This window comes from Balaenoptera acutorostrata, chromosome 5 (genome assembly GCF_949987535.1).
Source record: "Balaenoptera acutorostrata chromosome 5, mBalAcu1.1, whole genome shotgun sequence".
Taxonomy (NCBI): Eukaryota; Metazoa; Chordata; class Mammalia; order Artiodactyla; family Balaenopteridae; genus Balaenoptera; species Balaenoptera acutorostrata.
The window spans coordinates 67,671,121-67,694,862 of NC_080068.1; the positions used below are offsets into that span (position 1 = coordinate 67,671,121).

General features: G+C 37.6%; 1 protein-coding gene across 1 annotated transcript in view; it reads left to right on the top strand.

Annotated features, from left to right (window-relative positions):
• The window catches only part of PDCL2 (phosducin like 2), a 42,294-nt gene that overhangs the window by 12,552 nt on the left and 6,000 nt on the right, over positions 1–23,742 (top strand). The window contains exon 5 of the mRNA XM_057546310.1: positions 16,682–16,825. Within this exon, the coding sequence (XP_057402293.1) occupies positions 16,682–16,825 (144 nt within the window). The remainder of the gene's footprint in view (positions 1–16,681; positions 16,826–23,742) is intronic.

Consider the following 23,742-nt stretch of genomic DNA (forward strand, 5'->3'; position numbering starts at 1 on the left):
GGATCCTCTATGTATAGTATCATGTCATCTGCAAACAGTGACAGCTTTACTTCTTCTTTTCTGATTTGGATTCCTTTTATTTCTTTTTCTTCTCTGATTGCTGTGGCTAAAACTTTCAAAACTATGTTGAATAATAGTGGTGAGAGTGGACAACCGTATCCTGTTCCTGATCTTAGTGGAAAAGGTTTCAGTTTTCACCATTGAGAATGATGTTGGCTGTGGGTCATATATGGCCTTTATTATGTTGAGGTAAATTTTTCCTCTATGCCTACTTTCTGGAGGTTTTTTATCATAAATGGGTATTGAATTTTGTCAAAAGCTTTCTCTGCATCTCTTGAGATGATCATATGGTTTTTCTCCTTCAGTTTGTTAATATGGTTTGTCACATTGATTGATTTGCCTATATTGAAGAATCCTTGCGTTCCTGGGTAAACCCCACTTGATCATGGTGTATGATCCTTTTAATGTGCTGTTGGATTCTGTTTGCTAGTATTGTGTTGAGGATTTTTGCATCTATGTTCATCAGTGATATTGGCCTGTAGTTTTCTTTCTTTGTGACATCTTTGTCTGGTTTTGGTATCAGGGTGATAGTGGCCTCGTAGAATGAGTTTGGGAGTGTTCCTCCCCCTGCTATATTTTGGAAGAGTTTGAGAAGGTTAGGTGTTAGCTCTTCTCTAAATGTTTGACAGAATTCACCTGGGAAGCCATCTGGTCCTGGGCTTTGTTTTGTTGGAAGATTTTTAATCACAGTCTCAATTTCAGTTCTTGTGATTGGTCTGTTTATATTTTCTATTTCTTCCTGGTTCAGTCTTGGAAGGTTGTGCTTTTCAAAGAATTTGTGCATTTCTTCCAGGTTGTCCATTTTATTGGCATATTGTTGCTTGTAGTAATTTCTCGTGCTCCTTCGTATTTCTGCAGTGTCAGTTGTTACTTCGCCTTTTTCATTTCTAATTCTATTGATTTGAGTCTTCTCCCTTTTTTTCTTGATGAGTCTGGCTAATGGTTTATCAATTTTGTTTATCTTCTCAAAGAACCAGCTTTTAGTTTTATTGATCTTTGCTATCGTTTCCTTCATTTCTTTTTCATTTATTACTGATCTGATCTTTATGATTTCTTTCCTTCTGCTAACTTTGGGGTGTTTTTGTTCTTCTTTCTCTAATTGCACTAGGTATAACGTTAGGTTGTTTATTTGAGGTGTTTCTTATTTCTTGAGGTAGGATTGTATTGCTATAAACTTCCCTCTTAGAACTGCTTTTGTTGCATCCCATAGGTTTTGGATTGTCGTGTTTTCATTGTCATTTGTTTCTAGGTATTTTTTGATTTCCTCTCTGATTTCTTCAGTGATCTCTTGGTTATTAAGTAGTGTATTGTTTAGCTCTCATGGGTTTGTATTTTTTTACAGATTTTTTCCTGTAATTGATATCTAGTCTCATAGAGTTGTGGTTGGAAAAGATACTTGATATGATTTCAATTTTCTTAAATTTACCAAGGCTTGATTTGTGACCCAAGATATGATCTGTCCTGGAGAATGTTCCATGAGCACTTGAGAAGGAAGTGTATTCTGTTGTTTTTGGATGGAATGTCCTATAAATATCAATTAAGTCCATCTTGTTTAATGTATCATTTAAAGCTTGTGTTTCCTTATTTATTTTCATTTTGGATGATCTGTCCATTGGTGAAAATGGGGTGTTAAAGTCCCCTACTATGATTGTGTTACTGTCGATTTCCCCTTTTTATGGCTGTTAGTATTTGCCTTATGTGTTGAGGTGCTCCTATGTTGGGTGCATAAATATTTACAATTGTTATATCTTCTTGGATTGATCCCTTGATCATTATGTAGTGTCCTTCTTTGTCTCTTGTAATAGTCTTTATTTTAAAGTCTATTTTGTCTGATGTGAGAATTGCTACTCCAGCTTTCTTTTGATTTCCATTTGCGTGGAATATCTTTTTCCATCCCCTCACTTTCAGTCTGTATGTGTCCCTAGGCCTGAAGTGGGTCTCTTGTAGACAGCATATATACAGGTCTTGTTTTTGTTTCCATTCAGTGAGCCTGTGTCTTTTGGTTGGAGCATTTAATCCATTCACGTTTAAGGTAATTATCGATATGTATGTTCCTATTACCATTTTCTTAATTGTTTTGGGTTTGTTATTGTAGGTCTTTTCCTTCTCTTGTGTTTCCTACTTATAGAAGTTTCTTTAGCATTTGTTGTAAAGCTGGTTTGGTGATGCTGAATTCTCTTAGCTTTTGATTGTATGTAAGATTTTAATTTCTCCATCGAATCTTTCTGAGAACCTTTCTGGGTAGAGTAATCTTGGTTGTAGGTTTTTCCCTTTCATCACTTTAAATATGCCCTGACACTCCCTTCTGGCTTACAGAGTTTCTGCTAAAAGATCAACTTTTAACCTTATGGGCATTCCCTTGTATGTTATTTGTTGTTTTTCCCTTGCTGCTTTTTTTTTTTTTTTAATTTTATTTATTTATTTATTTATTTTTGGCTGTGTTGGGTCTTCGTTTCTGTGCGAGGGCTTTCTCTAGTTGTGGCAAGTGGGGGGCCACTCTTCATCGCGGTGCGCGGGCCTCTCACTATCGCGGCCTCTCTTGTTGCGGAGCACAGGCTCCAGATGCGCAGGCTCAGCAATTGTGGCTCACGGGCCTAGGTGCTCCGCGGCATGTGGGATCTTCCCAGACCGGGGCTCGAACCCGTGTCCCCTGCATTGGCAGGCAGATTCTCAACCACTGCGCCACCAGGGAAGCCCTCCCTTGCTGCTTTTAATATTTTTTCTTTGTATTTAATTTTTGATAGTTTGATTAATATGTGTCTTGGCGTGTTTCTCCTTGGATTTATCCTGTATGGGACTCTCTGCACTTCCTGGACTTGATTATTTCCTTTCCCATATTAGGGAAGTTTTCAACTCTAATCTCTTCAGATACTTTCTCAGTCCCTTTCTTTTTCTCTTCTTCTTCTGGGACCCTATAATTTGAATGTTGGTGCATTTAATGTTGTCCCAGAGGTCTCTGAGACTGTCCTCAATTCTTTTCATTCTTTTTTCTTTATTCTGCTCTGCGGTAATTATTTCCACTATTTTATCTTCCAGGTCACTTATCCGTTCTTCTGCCTCAGTTATTCTGCTATTGATTCCTTCTAGAGAATTTTCAGTTTCATTTATTGTGTTATTCATCATTGTTTGTTTGCTCTTTAGTTCTTCTAGGTCCTTTTTAAACATTTCATGCAATTTCTCCATTCTGTTTCCAAGATTTTGGATCATCTTTACTGTCATTACTCTGAATTCTTTTTCAGGTAGACTGCCTATTTCCTCTTCATTTGTTAGGTCTGGTGGGTTTTTAACCTTGCTCCTTCATCTGCTGTGTGTTTCTCTGTCTTCTCATTTTGCTTAACTTACTGTGTTTGGGGTCTCCTTTTCGCAGGCTGTAGGTTCATAGTTCCCATTGTTTTTGCTGTCTGCCCCCAGTGGCTAAGGTTGGTTCAGTGGGTTGTAGGCTTCCTAGTGGAGGGGACTGGTGCCTGTGTTCTGGTGGATGAGGCTGGATCTTGTCTTTCTGGTGGGCAGGACCGTGTCCGGTGGTGTGTTTTGGGGTGTCTGTGAACTTATTATGATTTTAAGCAGCCTCTCTGCTAATGGATGGGGTTGTGTTCCTGTCTTGCTAGTTGTTTGGCATAGGGTGTCCAGCACTGTAGCTTGATGGTCGTTGAGTGGAGCTGGGTCTTAGCATTGAGATGGAGATCTCTGGGAGAGCTTTTGCCATTTGATATTACGTGGAGCCAGGAGGTCTCTGGTGGACCAATGTCCTGAACTCGGCTGTCCCACATCAGAGGCACAGGCCTGACACCCTGCCGGAGCACCAAGACCCTGTCAGCCACGTGGCCAGGTACAGTAGGTGTTCTGTAGGAGTTTTTCCACATGTAGATGTATTTCTGATATATTTGTGAGGAGGAAGGTGATCTCCACGTCTTACTCCTCCACCATCTTGAAGGTCTCCTCCAGAACCAGTGATTCTTAAAGAACTGCTTTATTCAACAGTGTGAGCTGAGAAAGAAAAGTATGAGTCTGGGGCATTTTGTAGTATCAGAAAGTTAAGGAAGTGCTAAAAACTTTTTTCAAGGCACAGGAGCCAAACTAAAAGATCTCAGAATGGCCAGAGTTGGAACAACTTGAACAACAAAATTAATTACTATAATATTGAATTGTAAAATAAGTAATAAAATAATTATCCTTGAGTCCATAGTGACATAGATAAGTAAATGAATACATGAACAAATTCAGAGGAAGTAACAATTCTTCCTCACTGAAGAATTCCAATTAATAAGTGTAGACAGAATGAGAAAAATAGAAAGATCACCATTAAAACACCATAGTAATAATCCCCCATGGGCAAGATCTGCTGATAGATGCTAAAATGAGTGGGTGGAAGTTTAAATAGAAACAGGATATTTGCATAATCTCAAAGTATTGCCCCCAAATGTTTAGTAATTATAAAGGAGGAAATAGTAAGTTTACATTGTAAAATATTGGCAGACCCCATCTTAGGGATGTGACCAAAGTTAACATCACCAGTAATACACATTGACATCAAGTAACTCCTGATATAATGTGCTGAGGAGGACTCATCAGCTCTGGAGTATCCTTCTCAATAATGCATAGCATCAGTCTAATCATAAGAATACATTAGAGAAACCCAAATTTGAGGGATTTTCCAAAAATGACTGGCCAAGTGGACAGCAGGAAAGGGAAGTAGAAAGCTCCAAGAATCCATCTGTCCACCTAGGCAGCAATTGTACTGGCAGAAACGGTCTGAAATGATGGCTTTGGAACTCTGGAGTCTATTTGAACACTTGTAGCTTACAGCATAAAGCTTGGCTGGTAAATTTCAGTTAGTATTGGTTGATTTCAGTCCTCGGTGTAGTAACAGCTATCCATCCCTCACCCCCCAGCCCCATGGCAGGCAGCTGTTTCAACAGCATCCTGTGTTTATTGCTGGAGCCAGGGTAGGCAATAAGGACTTTGTCCTCAAATATCAGGATTCTGTGTTCTGATTGCAGATTGCTGCTCTAAATGCAGAGGTACAGACCCAGTGACTGGCAGTCATTGTGTCAACCCTCACTGGCTCAAGTGGCTTCCAGGAGATTTTAAGGAGCCACTTCTGGTTTCTTTTTTTTAACATTCAAAACAACCATATATATGGGGGAATTTAGAAAGACTTGGGAAAGATGAAGACTCAGAAAAGACCTGAGAAGACCTTATGCTTTCACCTGAGGCTGATCCTGGCACAGACATACCCACTGTAAAAAAAACAAAAACAAAAACAAAAACATGGGTTAGAAGAAGAATCTGATTTCTAGAGTTACCAATTGAATGAAATATTCAGTTTTCAACAACAACAAAAAAATCAGGAGGCGTAAAAAGAAACAGGAAAGTATGGCCCAGACAAAGGAACAAAATAAATCAATACAAAATATACCTGAGGAAGCCAAAGTGTCAGACTTACTAGACAAAGACCTTAAGACAAGTTAGTTAAAGATGCTCAAAGAGCTAAAGGAAGACATGGACAAAGACAGAAAAACATCATATGAACTAAATGAGAATAACAATAAAGAGATTGGAATTATAAAAAGGAACCAAAAAGACAGTCTGAAACTAAAAAGTACAATAATTGAATTGAAATATACACTAAAGGGCTTCAAAAGCAGATATGAACCAGCAGAAGATAGAGAAAATTTGAAGATAGGACAACTGAAAGTATTGAGTCTGAGAATAAAGAAGAGTGAACAGAGCCTAACTGGCCTTGTGGTACACTACTAGATGAACTAGCATATATAGTATGGGAGTCCCAGCAAAGGGAAAGAGAAAGAAAGGGGCACAAATCATATTTGTAGAAATAATGGCTGAAAACTCCCCAAATTTGACAAAAGGCATAAATCTACAAATCCAAGGTGCTCAATGAACTCCAAGTAGGATAAACTCAGAGACCCACACAAAGACACATCCCTTAAAAAGACTGTCAGCCAATTTCTCCTCAGAAATCTTAGAGGCTGCAAGAGAAAAAAAAACACGTGTCAATCAAGAATTCCATATTTGGCAAAACTATGCTGCAAGGATGAAGGAGAAATTAAGACATTCCTAGATAAAATCTAAGTGAGTTTGTTACTACAGCAAGTCCCCTACATATGAACGAGTTCCATTCTGAGAGCACATTTGTAAGTCCAATTTGTTCATAAGTCCAACAAAGGTAGCCTAGGTACCCAACTAACACAATTGGCTATATAGTACTGTACTGTAATAGGTTTATAAACCTTTCACACAAATAAAACATAAAAAACAAACACAAAAAATAAAGAAAACATTTTTAATCTTAACCTTGGAAAGTACAGTAGTATAGTACAACAGCTGGCACTTCTTAGCAGTACCAGCTACATCACTGCTGCTTTTACGCTTGTTTCTTGACATCCTGGGCTTGAAATAAAGATACTGTACTACTGTACTACTGTGCTGTATACAGTACTGTACTGTAAAGTACCAAAAGTACAACCACTTGTAGAGGATGCATGCATGTGACAATGTACAGCAGACACGTGAACTAACTTACATGATTGGACATGAAAACGCATGTTCGCATCTTTTAAAGTTTGCAACTTGAAGGTTCATATGTAGGGGACTTACTGTACTAGAACTCCCCTAAAAATTAGCTAAAGGAGTCTGTCAGCCTGAAATTAAAGGGCACTAGACAGTAACTCAAAACCATACGAAGAATAAATATCATAGATAAAGGTAACTGTATAGGTAAATATAAAAGCCAATATTACTGTATTTTTGGTTTTTAACTCTTTTTTCAATATGATTTAAAAGGCAAGTTTATAAAACAATAATTATAAATCGATGTTAATGGACACAGTATATAACAATGTAGTCTGTAACAATAATAATATAAAGAGGGAGGGATGAAGATGTATAAGAGCAGAGTGTTTGTATGCTATTGAAGCTAAGTTGGCATTATTCACAGTAGGTTATTTTAAGATATTAATTTTAATCCTTAAGGTAATCACTAAGAGAAAACTAAAAGAATACAGAAAAGGAAGGAGAAAGGAAATCAAAATGGTATACCACAATACAAAAATACAAAAAGAAACAATGATGGAAGAATTGAGGAACAAAAAGCATGTAAGATATAGAAATACAGAAAATAGCTAAATGGCAGAAGTAAGTCCTTCCTTTTCAGTAATTTGTTGTGTCAGTCCCAGCCTATTGATAGTGAGGCTATTGGCTAGGAGTGCCTGAGGCACTCACCTCCTGGATTACTCATAGCTGTGACTGGACCAGTTCCTGTGGTTTGTATTATGATTGTAGGATGCACTTCAGCAAGAAACTTTGAGAGAACTTCGAGGAACAAGATTTATTCCTCAGAAATCCTGAAGAACACACAGCATGCCTGAGGGCCACTCAGCCAGGTCTGGTGGAGGGGTGGGAGTGGGACCTGGGTCTGTGCCTTTATGAGAGTCCATTGATGGGGTATCTGGGTTTCATGGGTTCACTCTTTATTGGCTAATCTAGAGCATAAGAGCTGGAATTAGAGCACAGGAAGGGAGAAGAGGGGTCACTCAAGTGGTCAGTTATCTAGGTTACCCAGGGGTCTCTGAAAGAAAGACTTTCATGGGTGGGAGCAGCCTAATTCCTAATCTTGTTGTTTTGCTAGTAGCTGTGTCATACAGCTGGCAGTATGGTTTTCAAGATGGATGTCTTTTGAAATAGGTGCCTCAGTAATCAAAAGCTTAATGTCAGGCACTTATATTACATACTTTAAATGTAAATGGATTTTAAATTAATCCAAGCAATCTAAAATTAAAGGCAGAAATTGGCAGAATGAATAAAAAGAAACACATCCAGATCCTGGAAACTAAGCAATCTTGAGAAAGAACAATGTTGGAAGACCAATACTTCCTGATTTCAAAACTTACTACAAAGCAACAGTAATCAAAACAGTGTTATAGTGACATAAGGATAGACATACAGACCAGAGGAATAGAATAGAGAGACCAGAAGGAAACTCTCTCATAAATAATCAAATGGTTTTTCAACAAGGTGTCAAGAACATTCAATGGGGAAAGGACAATTTTTTCAACCAATGGTGCTAGGAAAACTGGATATCCACATGCAGAAGAATAAAGTTGGACTCCTACCTCATATCATATATAAAGATTAACTCAAAATGGATCAAAGACCCAAATGTAAGAACTAAAACTATAAAACTCTTCAAACAAAACACAGGGGAATATGTCCATGACACTGGATTTGGAAATGATTTCTCGGATGACACCAAAAATAACAAAAGGCAACAAAAAGGAAAAAATAGATAAATTTGACTTCATCAAAATTTAAAATATTTGTGCATCAAAGGACACTATCAAGAAAGTGAAAAGACAACCCACAGAATGGGAGAAAATATTTGCAAATTAGATACACAATAAGGGGTTACTAACAAGAATATATAAAGAACTCATAAAACTCAACAACAAAAAAACAAATAATTTAAAAACATGCAAAGGACTTGAATAGACATTTCTCCAAAGAAGGTGTACAAATGGAAAATAAGCACATGAAAAGATGCTTAATATCATTAGTTATTAAGGAAATGCAAATCAAAACCACAGTGAGTTTCCATTTCACTCCCACCAGGGTGGTTATAATAAAGAAGACAGAAAAATAACAAAAGTGTTGGTGAACAGGTGGAGAATTTTGAACCACCATACATTGCTGGTGGGAATGTAAAATGGTGCAGTCTGGAATTTCTTCAAATATTAAACATAGAATTACCATGATCCAGCAATTCCACTCCTAGATATGTACACCCAAGAGATCGAAAACACAAAACGTGTACATGAATGTTCATAGCAGCATTCACAATAGCCAAAAAGTACAAAGAAACTTACTGTCCATCAACTGGTGAGTGGATAAACAAAATATGGTGTATTCATACAATGGAAAATTATTCAACCATGTAAAGAAATGATGAACTGGTACATGCTACAACAGGACTGAACCTTGTAAATGTTATGCTAAGGAAAGAAGCCAGTGACAAAAGGTCACATTTTATATGATTCTACTTATATGAAATGTTCAGAATAAGAAAATTTATAGAGACAGAAAGCAGATTATTAATTTCCAGGGCCTGGGATGGGGGGATAGGGAATAACTACAAATGGATATGGGGTTTCTTTTAGTAAGTAAAACTATTCTGGAACTAGATAGTGGTAATGGATGCACAGCTTTGTGAATATTTTAAAAATCACTGAGTTATACACTTTAAATCATTGAATTTTATTGTATATGAATTATGTTACAATTTAAAACTAAAGATTTTAGAGGCACTGGAATTCTCATATGATAACTTAGGGAAATAGTTTGGCAATTTCTCCTAAAGTTATATATGCATTTAACATATAACCTATCAATTAAATTCCTGGATATTTACTTGAGAGAATTGAAGGTATATGTCAATACGAAGACTTGTACATGAATATTCATAATAGCCAGAAACTGGAAACAACCCAAAAGTCCATCAATATGATAAATGAATACAAGGTGAATGAATAAACAAACTGTAGTGTGTTCATGAAAGGGAATACTACTCTGTAAGAAAGTAAGCAAACTACTGATATACACAAACTTTGGTGAAATTTGAAAACATTATATGGAATTAAAGCAGCCAAGACACAGGAGAGTATCTGATACATGATCATATATATCATTTTTAAAATGAAAAAATAGTTTCCAAAATTGATACAATAAGAGAGAGAAAAGCATAATTAAGAAGACAGCCTGCTTCCTAAAATTTATTGTATAGCTCATTTTTCTCTACTTTTCAAGGCACAGATAATCCCTATGTTTTTATTAAGATGAAAAGCTTACTAATAAATTGCATATGACATTGTTACATTTATTGATAATATAATCTTACTATCACAATCAGACAAGGCTAGTACAGACAGGAAATAATAGACTCATGGATCTTAAGTTGGTTAGTCAAAATAATCACCTAGCTTTACTACTAAAAATTTTGATTTCTTGTGCAAATTGATTTCATGATAATATAATAAGCTAAATTCAGACTGTGGGAAAGTTTGGACAAGCAATCTAGTTTCCTTCAACAAAGAAATTTCTAGGGGAAAAATAGATGGAAAAGAGTCTGTGTATTAAATGAGATTTAAGAGATATAATAACCACTCTATAAATCTAATTTGGATTCCCATTTGAATAAACAAACTTTAAAAATGGGACCATGGGGCTTCCCTGGTGGCACAGTGGTTGAGAGTCTGCCTGCTAATGCAGGGGACACGGGTTCGAGCCCTGGTCTGGGAGGATCCCACATGCCACACAGTGGCTGAGCCCGTGAGCCAACAAGTACTGAGCCTGCGCGTCTGGAGCCTGTGCTCCCAACAAGAGAGGCCGCGATGGTGAGAGGCCCGCGCACCGCGGTGAAGAGTGGCCCCCACTTGCCGCAGCTGGAGAAAGCCCTCACACAGAAGCGAAGACCCAACACAGCCAAAAATAATTAAATAAATTAATTTAAAATAATAATAATAAATTCAAAAAAAAAAATGGGACCAGAACTTAATGCTACTGAACTGTACACTTAAAAATGGTTAACATGGTAAATTTTATGTTATGGATATTTTATAACAATTAAATAAAAATTTTAAATGGAGAAAATAGGATTATTTGAACAATATCTGAATATATTAAGGAATTACCATTGTTTTATATATGATTATGCCATGTGAATTAAAAATTTTAAAGTATCCTCATCTTTTAGAGATATATGATGAAATATTTACAGATAAAATGACATGATGTCTTATATTTGCTTCAAAATAGCCCTTGAAATGGGGAGTTAGTGGGGGTTGAGATGAAAGAGAATTGGCCATAGAAATTATTGATGGAAGATGCATACATCTGGGGTCGCTTTACTACTGTTAAGTGTTAATAACCATCCATAATATAAAGTTAAAAGTACACATTCCTGAGTCCAGTACCAAGAGGTAATATTAAGTAACTTTGGGTTGAGTCTCAGGAATATGCCCATCTGTGGAACCTGCCATTCCCAAGTAATTCTCATGTGGGATGTCCACATGCCTCAACTTGATAAATACTGCTTTAGATTAATCTCACTTTTGAAACATAGATGCAAAAATCTTAAATGCAATATTAGCAAATAAAACAGTGTATTAAAATAATCATATATAGTGAATAATTAGGGTTTATTCAAGGAATGCAAGGATCGTTCAACAATCACAAATCTATTGATACAGTCACGTCAGCAGAATTTATTAAGATAATGCTAGCTGCTGTAACAAACAAGTGCAAAATCTCAGTGGTTTCACACAGGAAAGTTCCTCACTCACAGATGATGCATGTTTTACAAGCTTCTTCTGAGCAGCTCTTCTCCAGGTGATGACTAGGGACCTGGGCTCTATTTTTTTTTTTTTTTAATTGGAGTATAATTGCTTTACAATGTTATGTTACTTTCTGCTGTACAATGAAAAGAATCAGCTATATGTATACATATATCCCCTCCCTCTTGGACCTCCCTCCCACCCCCCACCCCATCCCACCCATCTAGGTCATCACAGAGCACCGAGCTGAGCTCTCTGGGCTATACTGCAGGTTCCCACTAGCTATTTATTTTACACGTGGTAGTGTGTTTATGTCAAACCTAATCTCCCAATTCATCCCACCATCCCCTTCCCCCACTGTGTCCACAAGTCCATTCTCTACGTCTGCGTCTCTATTCCTGCTCTGCCAATAAGTTCATCTGTACCATTTTTCTAGATTCCACATATATGTGTTAATATACGATATTTATTTTTCTCTTTCTGACTTCACTCTATATGACCGACTCTAGGTCCATCCACATCTCTACAAGTGACCCAATTTCGTTCCTTTTTATGGCTGAGTAATATTCCATTGTATATATGTACCACATCTTCCTTATCCATTCATCTGTCGATGGACATTTAGGTTGTTTCCATGTCCTGGTTAATGTAAATAGTGCTGCAATGAACATTTCATTAGGGGCTTCATCATCTCAGAATCCTTAACATCCAGGCTTGTGGACCAGGAAAACAGTATGAAAGATGGGATGGGACATTTCAGGGATAAGTCATAGAAATGTACATATCATTTTCACACATGTTCCATTGGACGTAATCCAGTCTCATGGCCCTAATCTAACTGCCAAGGATGCTAGCAAATATAGTCTTCCTGTGAGTCCTGGAAGAGGAAGCTATACTGATGAACACCCAAACAGTCTCTGCCACAGAGATTAAAGAGATATTATACACAGAAGTTCTTTCCCTTGCATGTTCCACATCAAAAGTACAACTCTAATTCTGGTCACCAAATTCTAGTAGTATTTCAGTATCTCTGCTGTCACTTTGGATCTAAGGAAAAAGGAACCTGTAGCCTTTTAAAATTTTACTTATTCTTAAGAAGAGAAAATTCTGTAGTAATCTTGATAGTGCTGATTTAAAGCAAATTCCTCATTTAAAGCCAAAACAAAAGAGCAATGACAAAAAAAAAAACTTTAAGACTTTTTTTAAAGCAGTTTTAGGTTCACAGCAAAATTGATGGAAGGTATAGATTTCTAATATACCTCCTGCCCCACACATACATAACCTCCCCCATTGTCAATATTCCCCACCAGAGTGATATATTTGTTATAATTGATGAACCTACACTGATACATCAGAATCACCCAAAGTCCATAATGTACATTACTGTTCATTCTTGGGTTTGGACAAATGTATGATGACATATATCCATCATTATGGTACCATTCACAGTATTTTCATTGCCCTAAAAATCCTCTGTGGTCTGCCTATTCATTCCTCTCCCCTGCCAACCCCTGATGTTTGTATTGTCTCCACTGTTCTGCCTTTTCCAGACTGTCATATAGTTGGGATCATATAGTATGTAGCCTTCTTAGATTGGCTTCTTTCACTTAGTAATATGCATTTAAGGTTTCTCCGTGTCTTTCCATGGCTTGATAGCTCATTTCTTTTTAGCACTGAATAATATGTCATTATCTGGATATACCACAGTTTATTTATCCATTCACCTACTGAAGGACATCTTAGTTGCTATCAACTTTTGGCAATTATTTATTTATTTATTTATTTATTTTTGGCTGCATTTGGTCTTCGTTGCTGTGCATGGGCTATCTCTATTTGCGGCGAGTAGGGGCTACTCTTCGTCGTGGTGCGCGGGCTTCTCATTGCAGTGGCTTCTCTTGTGGAGCACGGGCTCTAGGCACGTGGGCTTCAGTAGTCATGGCACGCGGGCTCAGTAGTTGTGGCTTGCAGGCTCAGTAGTTGTGGCCTGCGGGCTCTAGAGCGCAGGCTCAGCAGCTGTGGCGCTCGGGCTTAGTTGCTCCGTGGCATGTGGGATCTTCCCAGAACAGGGATCGAACCCGTGTCCCCCCTGCATTGGCAGATGGATTTTTAACCACTGCGCCACCAGGGAAGTCCCCAACTTCTGGCAATTATGAGTAACGTTGCTGTAAACATCTGTGTGCAGGTTTTTGTGTGGACATGTTTTCAACACCTCTGGGTAAATATCAAGGAGCTTGATAGCTGGATCAAATGATAAGAGTATGTTTAGTTTTGTAAAAAAAAAAAAAAAAAACGGCCAAAGTGTCTTCCAAAGTGGCTGTACCATTTTGCATTCCCATCAGCAATGAACGAGAGCTCCTGTTTCTCCAGTCCTCTCCAGCATTTGGTGTTATGAGTGTTCCAGATACTGGCCATTCTAATAGGTGTGTAGTGGCCTCTCATTGTTTTAATTTTGTTTTCCTGTTGACATAGATGTGGAGCATCCTTTCATATGCTTATTTATCATCTGTGTATCTTCTTTGGTGAGGTGTCTGTTAAGACCTTTGGCCCATTTTTTAAATCAGGTTGTTTTCTTATTGTGGAGTTTTTAGAGTTTTGTATATTTCAAGTAACAGTCCAGTTCCGATACGACTTTTGCAAATATTTTCTCCCAGTCTCTGCTAAGGAGATAGGTTCCTAGAGACAACTGTTACAGGGGTTTTCTGATCGCCAGAGTAGGGGATACTAGGGCACAATTGGAACGTTAGTTCCAGGTGCCCCAGTGTCTGGATTGCAGCGGAGAAAGCTGTCCCCTTGGCAGACCAGTTTTGCAAAGTTGTTCTGGGAGTCTTCCTGGTAGCCCAGTCTGGAGCCTCCTCCTTCACCTTTCCATTAAGTTTGTAAAGCACTTAATTCCTCCGATTAAGCTTCTTGCTGCTTAAAATAGCTAGAGGGCTTTCTGTTTATGTGACTGAATCACAAGGGGTATGACTGTTAGGTGAAAAATGCAGGCCATTGAACACTCTGTCACTTCCTGATGGCAAAGCTAACCCAGGTTTTTATGTCTTTCCCTGCCCAATTCTGTTGAAAGTAAAGAAAAATGAGGAGGAGAAGGTGGAAGAGTGGAGGAAGAAGAAAAGTCGTTGATAGCTGCACCATTAAGTAGGACATAGTGCCATCACTGGAACAAAAACTTTTTGAAAATTCTCAAAGATATTAAGCCAATGAGATCAAATTGAGGGACGTTAATGATAGTGATGCCAAATACTCAATGCAAACAAAATAGGGCTCCCAGAAGCTCTCTGGAGTGACTGTAAGTTCTGAATATCTGGGCCAGTAGAAGGAAAATTGAAGACCTTCAGTTTGAAAACTGAGAGGGCCCTAGACTTGGATTACTATTCTTGACATTCTCCTCTAGGCTTAATTTTGCTTGGATTACTTGTTACATAAAGTGAGTGGTCTTACTGGACATGTTTCTAATATGTGAAATAAGGACACAGTGTTTTAAAATAGACCCAGGATTTTATATATATTCAGGTATGGTGAAGCCAACAGATCAGGAGATAATTGTCATTATTATTCACAGGTCTCAAGAGTAGGGGGCATGCCCCACAATGCAGGGCCACACAGGGAAGCACCAGTTGGTCAAGAGGCAGGAGGAGGGAGAGGCTAACATGGATATGAGCCTTTATGTAGTTTCTGTGGGAAAGACGAGCTAGGCAGGGTAAGCAGACTTAGGACTGGCTAGTTTGAAAAAAGTTGGGCAGGCTCTGGACTGTAGTGCCTATCTCTAATTCTGTGGTACCAAGCCCAGGGTATGATTTGGGCAGGGGGATAGTGGCTCAGCCCAGTAAAGGAGGTAGTTGAGGGACTGGGCTCTGGATCGGTTGGTTTGCTGTGCTTTCTGGTGAGTGTTTGCTATCTTTGGGAACTAGCTAGCTCAGAGAGGGGCAGTCTCTCTAGGATCAGGAAGACCCCAGATGCCAGAGCTGAATATAGTAAGTCCCCTACATACAAACCTTCAAGTTGCGAACTTTCAAAGATGCCAAAGGGCCCCTGTATGCCAGCTGTTGTACTGTACTACTGTACTTTTCAAGGTACTGTACTGTAAGATCAAAAATGTTTTATTTTTTGTGTTTGTTTTTTATGTATTATTTGTGTGAAAAGTATTATAAACTTTTTACTGTACAGTACTATATAACCGATTGTGTTAGTTGGATACCTAGGCTAACTTTGTTGGACTTACAAACGAATTGGATTTAATGAATGTGCTCTCAGAATGGAACTCGTTCGTATGTAGAGGACTTACTGTACAGAAAACAAGAAAATATAGTTAATACCCAGAGAAGGAAGGGGAGTAAGTACTTCCAGGTACTTAGAGATACACAGTCAGTAACTTTTAACATACTTGCAGATATGTCAGAACCATTTGGATTTGCTTCATAAACTCAAGTATTCAACAGCTAAATCAAAGTATGTAAATTTTGAGATTTGTTTAACAAAGTTTTAAGGTTCTCTATAGATGAATAACTAGGTAACCTTTATGAAAGGCTCATGGTGTGCTAGACGCTGCCCTAAGAAATTTATATGTTTACACTTAATCCCGAACAATCCCATGAGAGCAGATTTTAGTTTTATTCACATTGGGGGAAACTGAAGCTTGGAAAGATTAAATAACTTGCCCAAGTCCACGCTACTAGTAAGTGGGAGCTGGCACTTAGACCCAGTTCAGTCTGACCTTAGAGTCCATACTCATTTCTCTACCACCTCTCTACCTGCAATACATTTATAACAATTAATTGCATCTATTCACAAAGGCTTTGAACTGAAAGTCAGCTTAGCATGATAGTTAAGAGCATGTCAATGGGGATAGTAATAGTACTAACTTCATAAAGTTTTTGCAAGGATTAAATTAGTTAATGCACTTAAAACAGCACCTAGCAACATAGTAAGCCCTCAATAAATGTTAGTTATTATGTATACTCTCCCTTTATTTATTTAAGCTGTATATGAGCATTTGTTGGCCCAATGCCTAAATAAACTCTCTATAGCTATGATTGACTTAGTCTTAAACAAAAATAAAGTCAATAGCTAATTTCTTATATTTTACAATACCCATGATAAAGCAAATGCCCATATAAAAAGAGAAACTGGCATTGTAAAGCCGTTAATAGTTATTCTTTAAAGTGTTTGATATGTACTAGCATTACATTCATTGCTCTAAATTATTACTGTATATGGGGATGGCCTTAAGAATATAACAATATTCTTATGTAATTTAATTTCTTTTTCTTAACTAGAGAAAAGCGGTTACAGGAATGGAAAGCTCTTAAGAAAAAACAAAAATTTGGGGAATTAAGAGAAATTTCTGGAAATCAGTATGTGAATGAAGTCACAAATGCAGAAAAGGATGTGTGGGTTATAATTCACCTATACAGATCAAGGTAATTACCATAGCTTTTTGCAAAAGGCTAATATACTAATTTTTAATATACGTATTTCTGGTTTTAATGTTTTATAAAGCATATAACAAAGATTAATCAAGAAAAATAAAGTAAATCAACCATACTTCAATTAAAAAAAGAAAAATATGGACTTCCCTGGTGGCACAGTGGTTAAGAATCTGCCTGCCAATGCAGGGGACATGGGTTTGAGCCCTGGTCCGGGAAGATCCCACATGCCGCGGAGCAACTAAGCCCGTGCGCCACAACTACTGAGCCTGAGCTCTAGAGCCTGTGAGCCACAACTACTGAGCCTGCGTGCCACAACTACTGAAGCCCGCGTGCCTAGAGCCCGTGCTCCACAACAAGAGAAGCCACCGCAATGAGAAGCCCACGCGCCACAACTAGAGAAAGCCCGCGCGCAGCAACAAGGACCCAACACAGCCAAAAATAAATAAAGGAAAATATATGTGTAGAGTCATTGGCTTCAGGGATTAAATTAGGTATTTTAATATATTTTCATGTCTAATTTAAAGAACTTGTCATACTTCTTAGAAAAATAAGTACTCTTTGACAGTTAATTAAAAAAACTTATAGAAAATTTCAAACATACAGAAAAGTAAAAAGAATGATAAAATGAGCACCCTAAATACCAGACAGGTAGATTCAACAATGAACATTTTGCCATATTTGTATCATTTTGTTTATATGTGTATTTGTAGTACCATTTCAAAATAAATTACGCGATGCTTTACTCTGAAGTACCGCAGCATGCATCTTCAAAATATAAGGGCATTTTTCTATATAACCATTTTCTCACCTAATACCCAGGCAGTCCTTACTCAAATTTCTCCAACTGACTTCAAAATCTCTTTCATAAATACATATATTTTTGAACAAGGGTCCAATCAAGGATCATGCAGTGCATTTGGATATATCAGGTCTCTTAAGTCTCTCTTTTTTTTCTGGCCAAGCCACATGGCTTGCAGGATCTTAGCTCCATGACCAGATATTGGGGCCACGGCAGAGAAAGCACTGAGTCCTAACCCCTGGACCGCTAGGGAATTCCGCTCTTAAGTCTCTTTTAACTGAATAATTCCCTTGCATTCCCTTATTCCCCCAAAACAGATAATTTTAGAGTGCCTAGTTGTATTAAGTATAACCCATATGTCCCCAGGCCTCACCAGCCTGCTGTAACAGTTACCAGGAAGAGTGGACTTTTCCCTAACTCCTGGCCAGAGGAGCTGCCAGCTCCCATAGTTTCACACATCTCTCATGGAAACAGCCCCTCTAGCTTTTGGTCCCAGCCCCTCTGCCTGGGCTCCAAGCCAAATAGGAACAGAGGTCATGACAGTAGCCCTCATGTCCTCATCTCATTCTCTGTATAAAAAATTTCTTCTCTCTTCAGATCCTCAGAGAAATTCTGAACAGAGCAACTTAGGTAAATTAGAACCCTGCTGTTTACCAACTCACCAGTTTCTCAAACAAATTTTAATAGGACACCATGCCCCATAAAAGAAGACATTACTTTTATTGTAACTAAAGAGATTGGTAATTAATTTTTGAGTAGTTTAAAGCGTTAGAAAGAATCAATTCCCATTTTACCTATACCACTTATATGGTAAAACCAATGTGTAAATGCTGCTGATTTTCATTCTTCACAAATAGGTATGAGAAACACTGACATTTATAATACTGGGATCTGTGTGTGATAAATGTTATATACTGAAGTGATTCACGGAATGTCTTTTCTGAGACCCATTCTGATTAGCAGAATAGATGTTGGTTTTGAATGCTCATACCATAGTATGAAATTTACTTTAATGGTTATTTCTAGATAAATAACTAGTTTTGACCAATAATTTTCAAAAATTCATAAAAGAGGTTGAATGTGTTTTAGTCTCATCTAGGCTGTTTCAAACTGTTATGCTTTGATGGACTCAAAGAGTAAGAATCTGTTTTCATAATATTTTAAGTATTTATGACCTTCTCAGAAGGTTCCTGGGGGGCAATCTAAGATAGTTACATAAAATACGTGTTTTGGGACTTCCCCGGTGGTCCAGTGGCTAAGACTCCACACTCCCAATGCAGTGGGCCCGGGTTCGATCCCTGGTCAGGGAACTAGATCCCACATGCTGCAACTAAGAGTTCGCATGCTGCAACTAAAAGATTCCACACGCCACAACGAAGATCCCGCGTGCCGCAACAAAGATCCCGCGTGCTGCAACTAAGACCCAGTGCAGCCAAGAAAAAATAAAATTAGTTTTCTTGACATTAAGAAAATGTATTAATGTGTTGGTACAAAATTAAGAAATTAATCTATAATCAAAGTTATAAAACAGAAAACAATTATTTGTGTTACACGTTCTTTAGAAAAGTCTAGTTTTTAATAACTTTTTAATATTGTAAAGTATAACTGATAAATTTGTGTTTCTAGCTGCCTTCTAAAAATTTTACAGGAGGGTAAGAGTTTGTTTTTTAACTAGATTCCTAAGTTCTGTAATTTTAATGTCTCTTTGCCATTAAGTTTATAGGCTCAGCCTGCTTAGGGTACCTTAAAGGGATCTAGTTCACTCTGGGCCAGTGAACCTAGTGGCTTAACTTCAAGTCAGCCTTGTTTTCGATCTTATTCAATCTTACGCCTGTGTCCAAGTTCTAATTTGGGGCTTCTACATTATTCCTGTACCCAACTGTATATTTGGAGCCTCAAATATCATAAACAAGGCCCTTAACTTGTTTTTGGATGTCAGAGGTCTCCCTTAGTTTTTGCAGTTCTTCTGGGGTTGAATTCTGGCCCTTGAACCCCAACACCAAGTCTTTTCCCTACCGCTTGCTGTCAGAACTGCCTTCAGGTAGCCACTTTCTCCCTGCACTGCAGTCTATTGGGCCATACTCTCCGAATTCCGTACTTTCCACTGCCACCACCAATGCCCACCTGCCTTCTGCCATTAACACCACCCACCCCATAAGTGGGTCATACCACCGACTCAGCTCTCATTGTGATAGTAATCATAAAATTCTTCTAAATTAGGTATTTGTGGGTTCATTTCACCTATTTGAGGGAAACTGAAACTTATAAAGTATTTATGTCATTGCTTTGTGTGGAAAACTGATTTAAGTTAGGCAGTACGTGTTTTTCTAATATGACCTTTAGTATGCTATCCACTAAAATAAAGCAGTATCTAGATTTGTAGCAGGTTATACTTATCAGGATATATATGTATACATATATTCTGAAATGTAAATTAAACATATAATGCATTTAATTTGTTTTTCTCTTAGCTTTTTGTTACATAAATTGATATATAACATCACTTAGCGTTAAGCTGATTTCTGAGGATTTTGTAGATGCTGGAGGTGCAAAGGCATATAAGGCATCTATCTCTCCCATTAAAGAAATTTCAGTAGAGGGAGACAATTAGATGTAATAATAATGTCTTTTAGGTGCTATGATTGAATTCTATACAGAGTAGAGTAAAGGCACTGAAGAGGGAGTAGTAAGTTCTACTCTTGGAGGGTGGAAGTACAGAACTTTCTGTGAAATAATTCTTGGTCTTGGCCTCAAAAATTAAGAAAAGATTCCCCGAGTTTACAGAGTTGGAGGAAGTAGACAGACTGAATGGGGTATTTCCGATGGGGTATGCAGCTTGAACAAAGGTACAGAAATAAGAGGGGTCATCTTGCTTTAGAGGACCTTGAGTAATATGGTGGCAGGCAGACAATAATGCTGGAGAGATAGGCAGGAGCCAGACCACAGAGAACCTTGAAAGCTACACTGAGGATCCCAGACTTTATCCTGAAGGCAGTGAGGAGCCACTGGAGGATTTTAGAATCGAGGGAAGGGCATTTGTTACATGATGAGATTTTCCTGCTGAGCCAACTTTGTCAGTAGGGTCTAGGATGGGTTTGGGGAACCATGACTGGAAACACAGAGACCACTTAGGACAATCTGATGTTGCTCAGATGAGACAGGAAAGGAGGAAAGCAGTAGAGAAAGAGAGGAGAGGTTAGGTATAAGATTAGGAGGTAGAATCAATATAACTTGATTACTTATTAGATATTATAGAGGAAATGGAGATTTTTTGGGCTGAGTGCACTGAGAAAATACAGATGTATTATGGTACAATGTATTATGGTACAATGTATTATGGTATAGTTTAGATGAGAAAAGCTATAGATGAGCAGCTCATGAGCCAATATCAAAGATTACTAAATTAATGTATGTTTATATATGTCAGATGAAAATAAAATATTTAAGTTAAAATTATTTTTGTGTGATTCCCTGCTTTGACTTTTTTACCTTTGGTCCCGCTTTATCCATTTCCCCCACCTCTGGCAGCCACCAATCTGTGCTCTGTATCTATGAGCTCTTTTTTTCTTTCTTTCTAGATTCCACATATAAGAGAGATCATACGGCATTTGCTTTTCTCTGTCTAACTTATTTCACTTATCGTAATACCCTTTAGGTACATTCGTGTTGTCCCAAAAGGCAAATTTTTGTTCTTTTTTATGGCTGAATAATATTCCATTGTATATATACCACAGTTTCTTTGTCCATTCATCCATTGATGGACATTTAGGTTGTTTCCATATCTTGGCTATTGTAAATAATGCTGCAATGAATATGGGGGTGTATGTATCTTCTCGAGTTAGTGTTTTTTTTCTCCAGATAAATAACCAAAGGTAGAATTGCTAGATCATATGGTAGTTCTATTTTTAATTTTTTGAGGAACCTCTATACTGTTTTCCATAGTGGCTGTACCAATTTACATTCCCAGCAACAGTGCACAAGAATTCTCTTTTCTCCATATCCTTGCCAACATGTTATTTCCTGTCTTTTTGATAATAGCCATTTTAATAGGTGTGAGGTGATATCTCACTGTGGTTTTGATTTGCATTTCCCTGATGATTAATAATGTTGAGTATATTTTCATGTACCTGTTGGCTGTCTGTATGTCTTCTTTGGAAAAATGTGTATTCAGATCTTCTGCCCATTTTTAAATCAGATTTTTTTTTGCTATTGAGTTATATGAGTTCTTTATATATTTTGATATTAGCTCCTTATCAGACATATGATTTGCAAATATTTTCTCCCATTCAGTAGGTTGCCTTTCATTTTATTGATAGTTTCTTTTGGTGTGCAGAAGCTTTTCAGTATAATGTAGTCTCATTTACTTTTGCTTTCATTGCTCTTGCTTTTGGTGTCAGATTCAAAAAATCATTACCAAGACCTATGTCATTGCTTATGTTCTCTTCTAGGAGTTCTGTGGTTTCAGATCTTACATTCAAGCCTTTAATCCATTTTGAGTTAATTTTTGTGTATGGTGTAAGATAGGGATCAAGTTTCATTTTTCTGCATGTGGCTGTCCAGTTTTCCCAACACCATTTATTTATTTATTTATTATTATTATTTTTTAATAATGAATTGGCAGTTCTAGGCCTAGGTCTTTTTTTTTTAATTAATTAATTAATTTATTTATGGCTGTGTTTGGTCTTCGTTTCTGTGCGAGGGCTTTCTCTAGTTGTGGCAAGCGGGGGCTGCTCTTCATCGCGGTGCGTGGGCCTATCACTATCGCGGCCTCTCTTGTTGCGGAACACAGGCTCCAGACGCGCAGGCTCAGTAATTGCGGCTCACGGGCCCAATTGCTCCGCGGCATGTGGGATCTTCCCAGACCAGGGCACGAACCCGTGTCCCCTGCATTGGCAGGCAGGCTCTCAACCACTGTGCCACCAGGGAAGCCCCCAACACCATTTATTGAAGAGACTGTCCTTTCCCCATTGTATATTCTTGCCTTCTTTGTCATAAATTAACCATATAAGGTGTGGGTTTATTTCTGGGCTCCCTATGCTGTTCCATTGATCTTTGTGTCTATTTTTATGCCAATGCCATAACATTTTAATTACTATACCTTTATAATACAGTTTGAAATCAGGAAGCAAGATGCCTCCAGCTTTGTTCTTCTTTCTCAAGATTGCTTTGGCTATTTGGGTTTTTTGTGATTCTATACAAATTTTAGGATTATTTGTTCTCTTTCTGTGAAGAATTCCATTGGCATTTTGATAAGGATTGCATCGAATCTGTAGATTGCTTTGGGTACTGTGAACATTTTAACAAAAATAATTTCCAATCCATGAGCACAAAGTATCTTTCATGTTTGTTTCTTTTTCAATTTCTTTCATTAATGTCTTGTAATTTTCAATATGCAGGTCTTTCACATCCTTGGGTAAGTTTATTCCTGGGTATTTTATTCTTTCTAATGCAATTATAAACGGGATTGTTTTCTTTATTTCTCCTTCTGATAGTTCATTATTAGTGTATAGAAACACAGCTGGTTTTTGTGGATTGATTTTTTTTATCTTGCAACTTTACTGAATTCTTTTATTCAGTTTTTTTTTTTGATGGAGTCTTTAGGGTTTTCTACATATAATATCATGTCATCTGCAAATAGTGACAATTTTACTTCTTCCTTTCCTATTTGGATGCCATTTATTTATTTATTTATATATCTTGCCTAATTGCTCTGGCTAGGACTTACAATATTATGTTGAATAAAAGTGGTAAGAGTGGGCATTCTTGTCTTTTTCCTCATCTTGAGGAAAGGCTTTCAACTTTTCACTGTTGAGTATGACATAAGCTGTGGGCTTGTCATATATGGCCTTTATTATGTTGAGATACGTTCCCTCTATACCCACTTTGTTGAGATTTTTTTTTTTTAATTTGTGAAACAAGTTTAGCAAAATATATTGAGGATAAAAGCCAGAAACTGGTAAAGAAAAGCCAAATTAAAAAATATACAAGTCTTCCCCCAAATATTGATAAGACCTAGCGCATTACCATTGATTTCAGCTTTCAGGGTTTGTTTAAAAATGGAGCAAGAACTCAAAAGTACATGCGAAGCACTTTGAGTGCAGAAATCCTT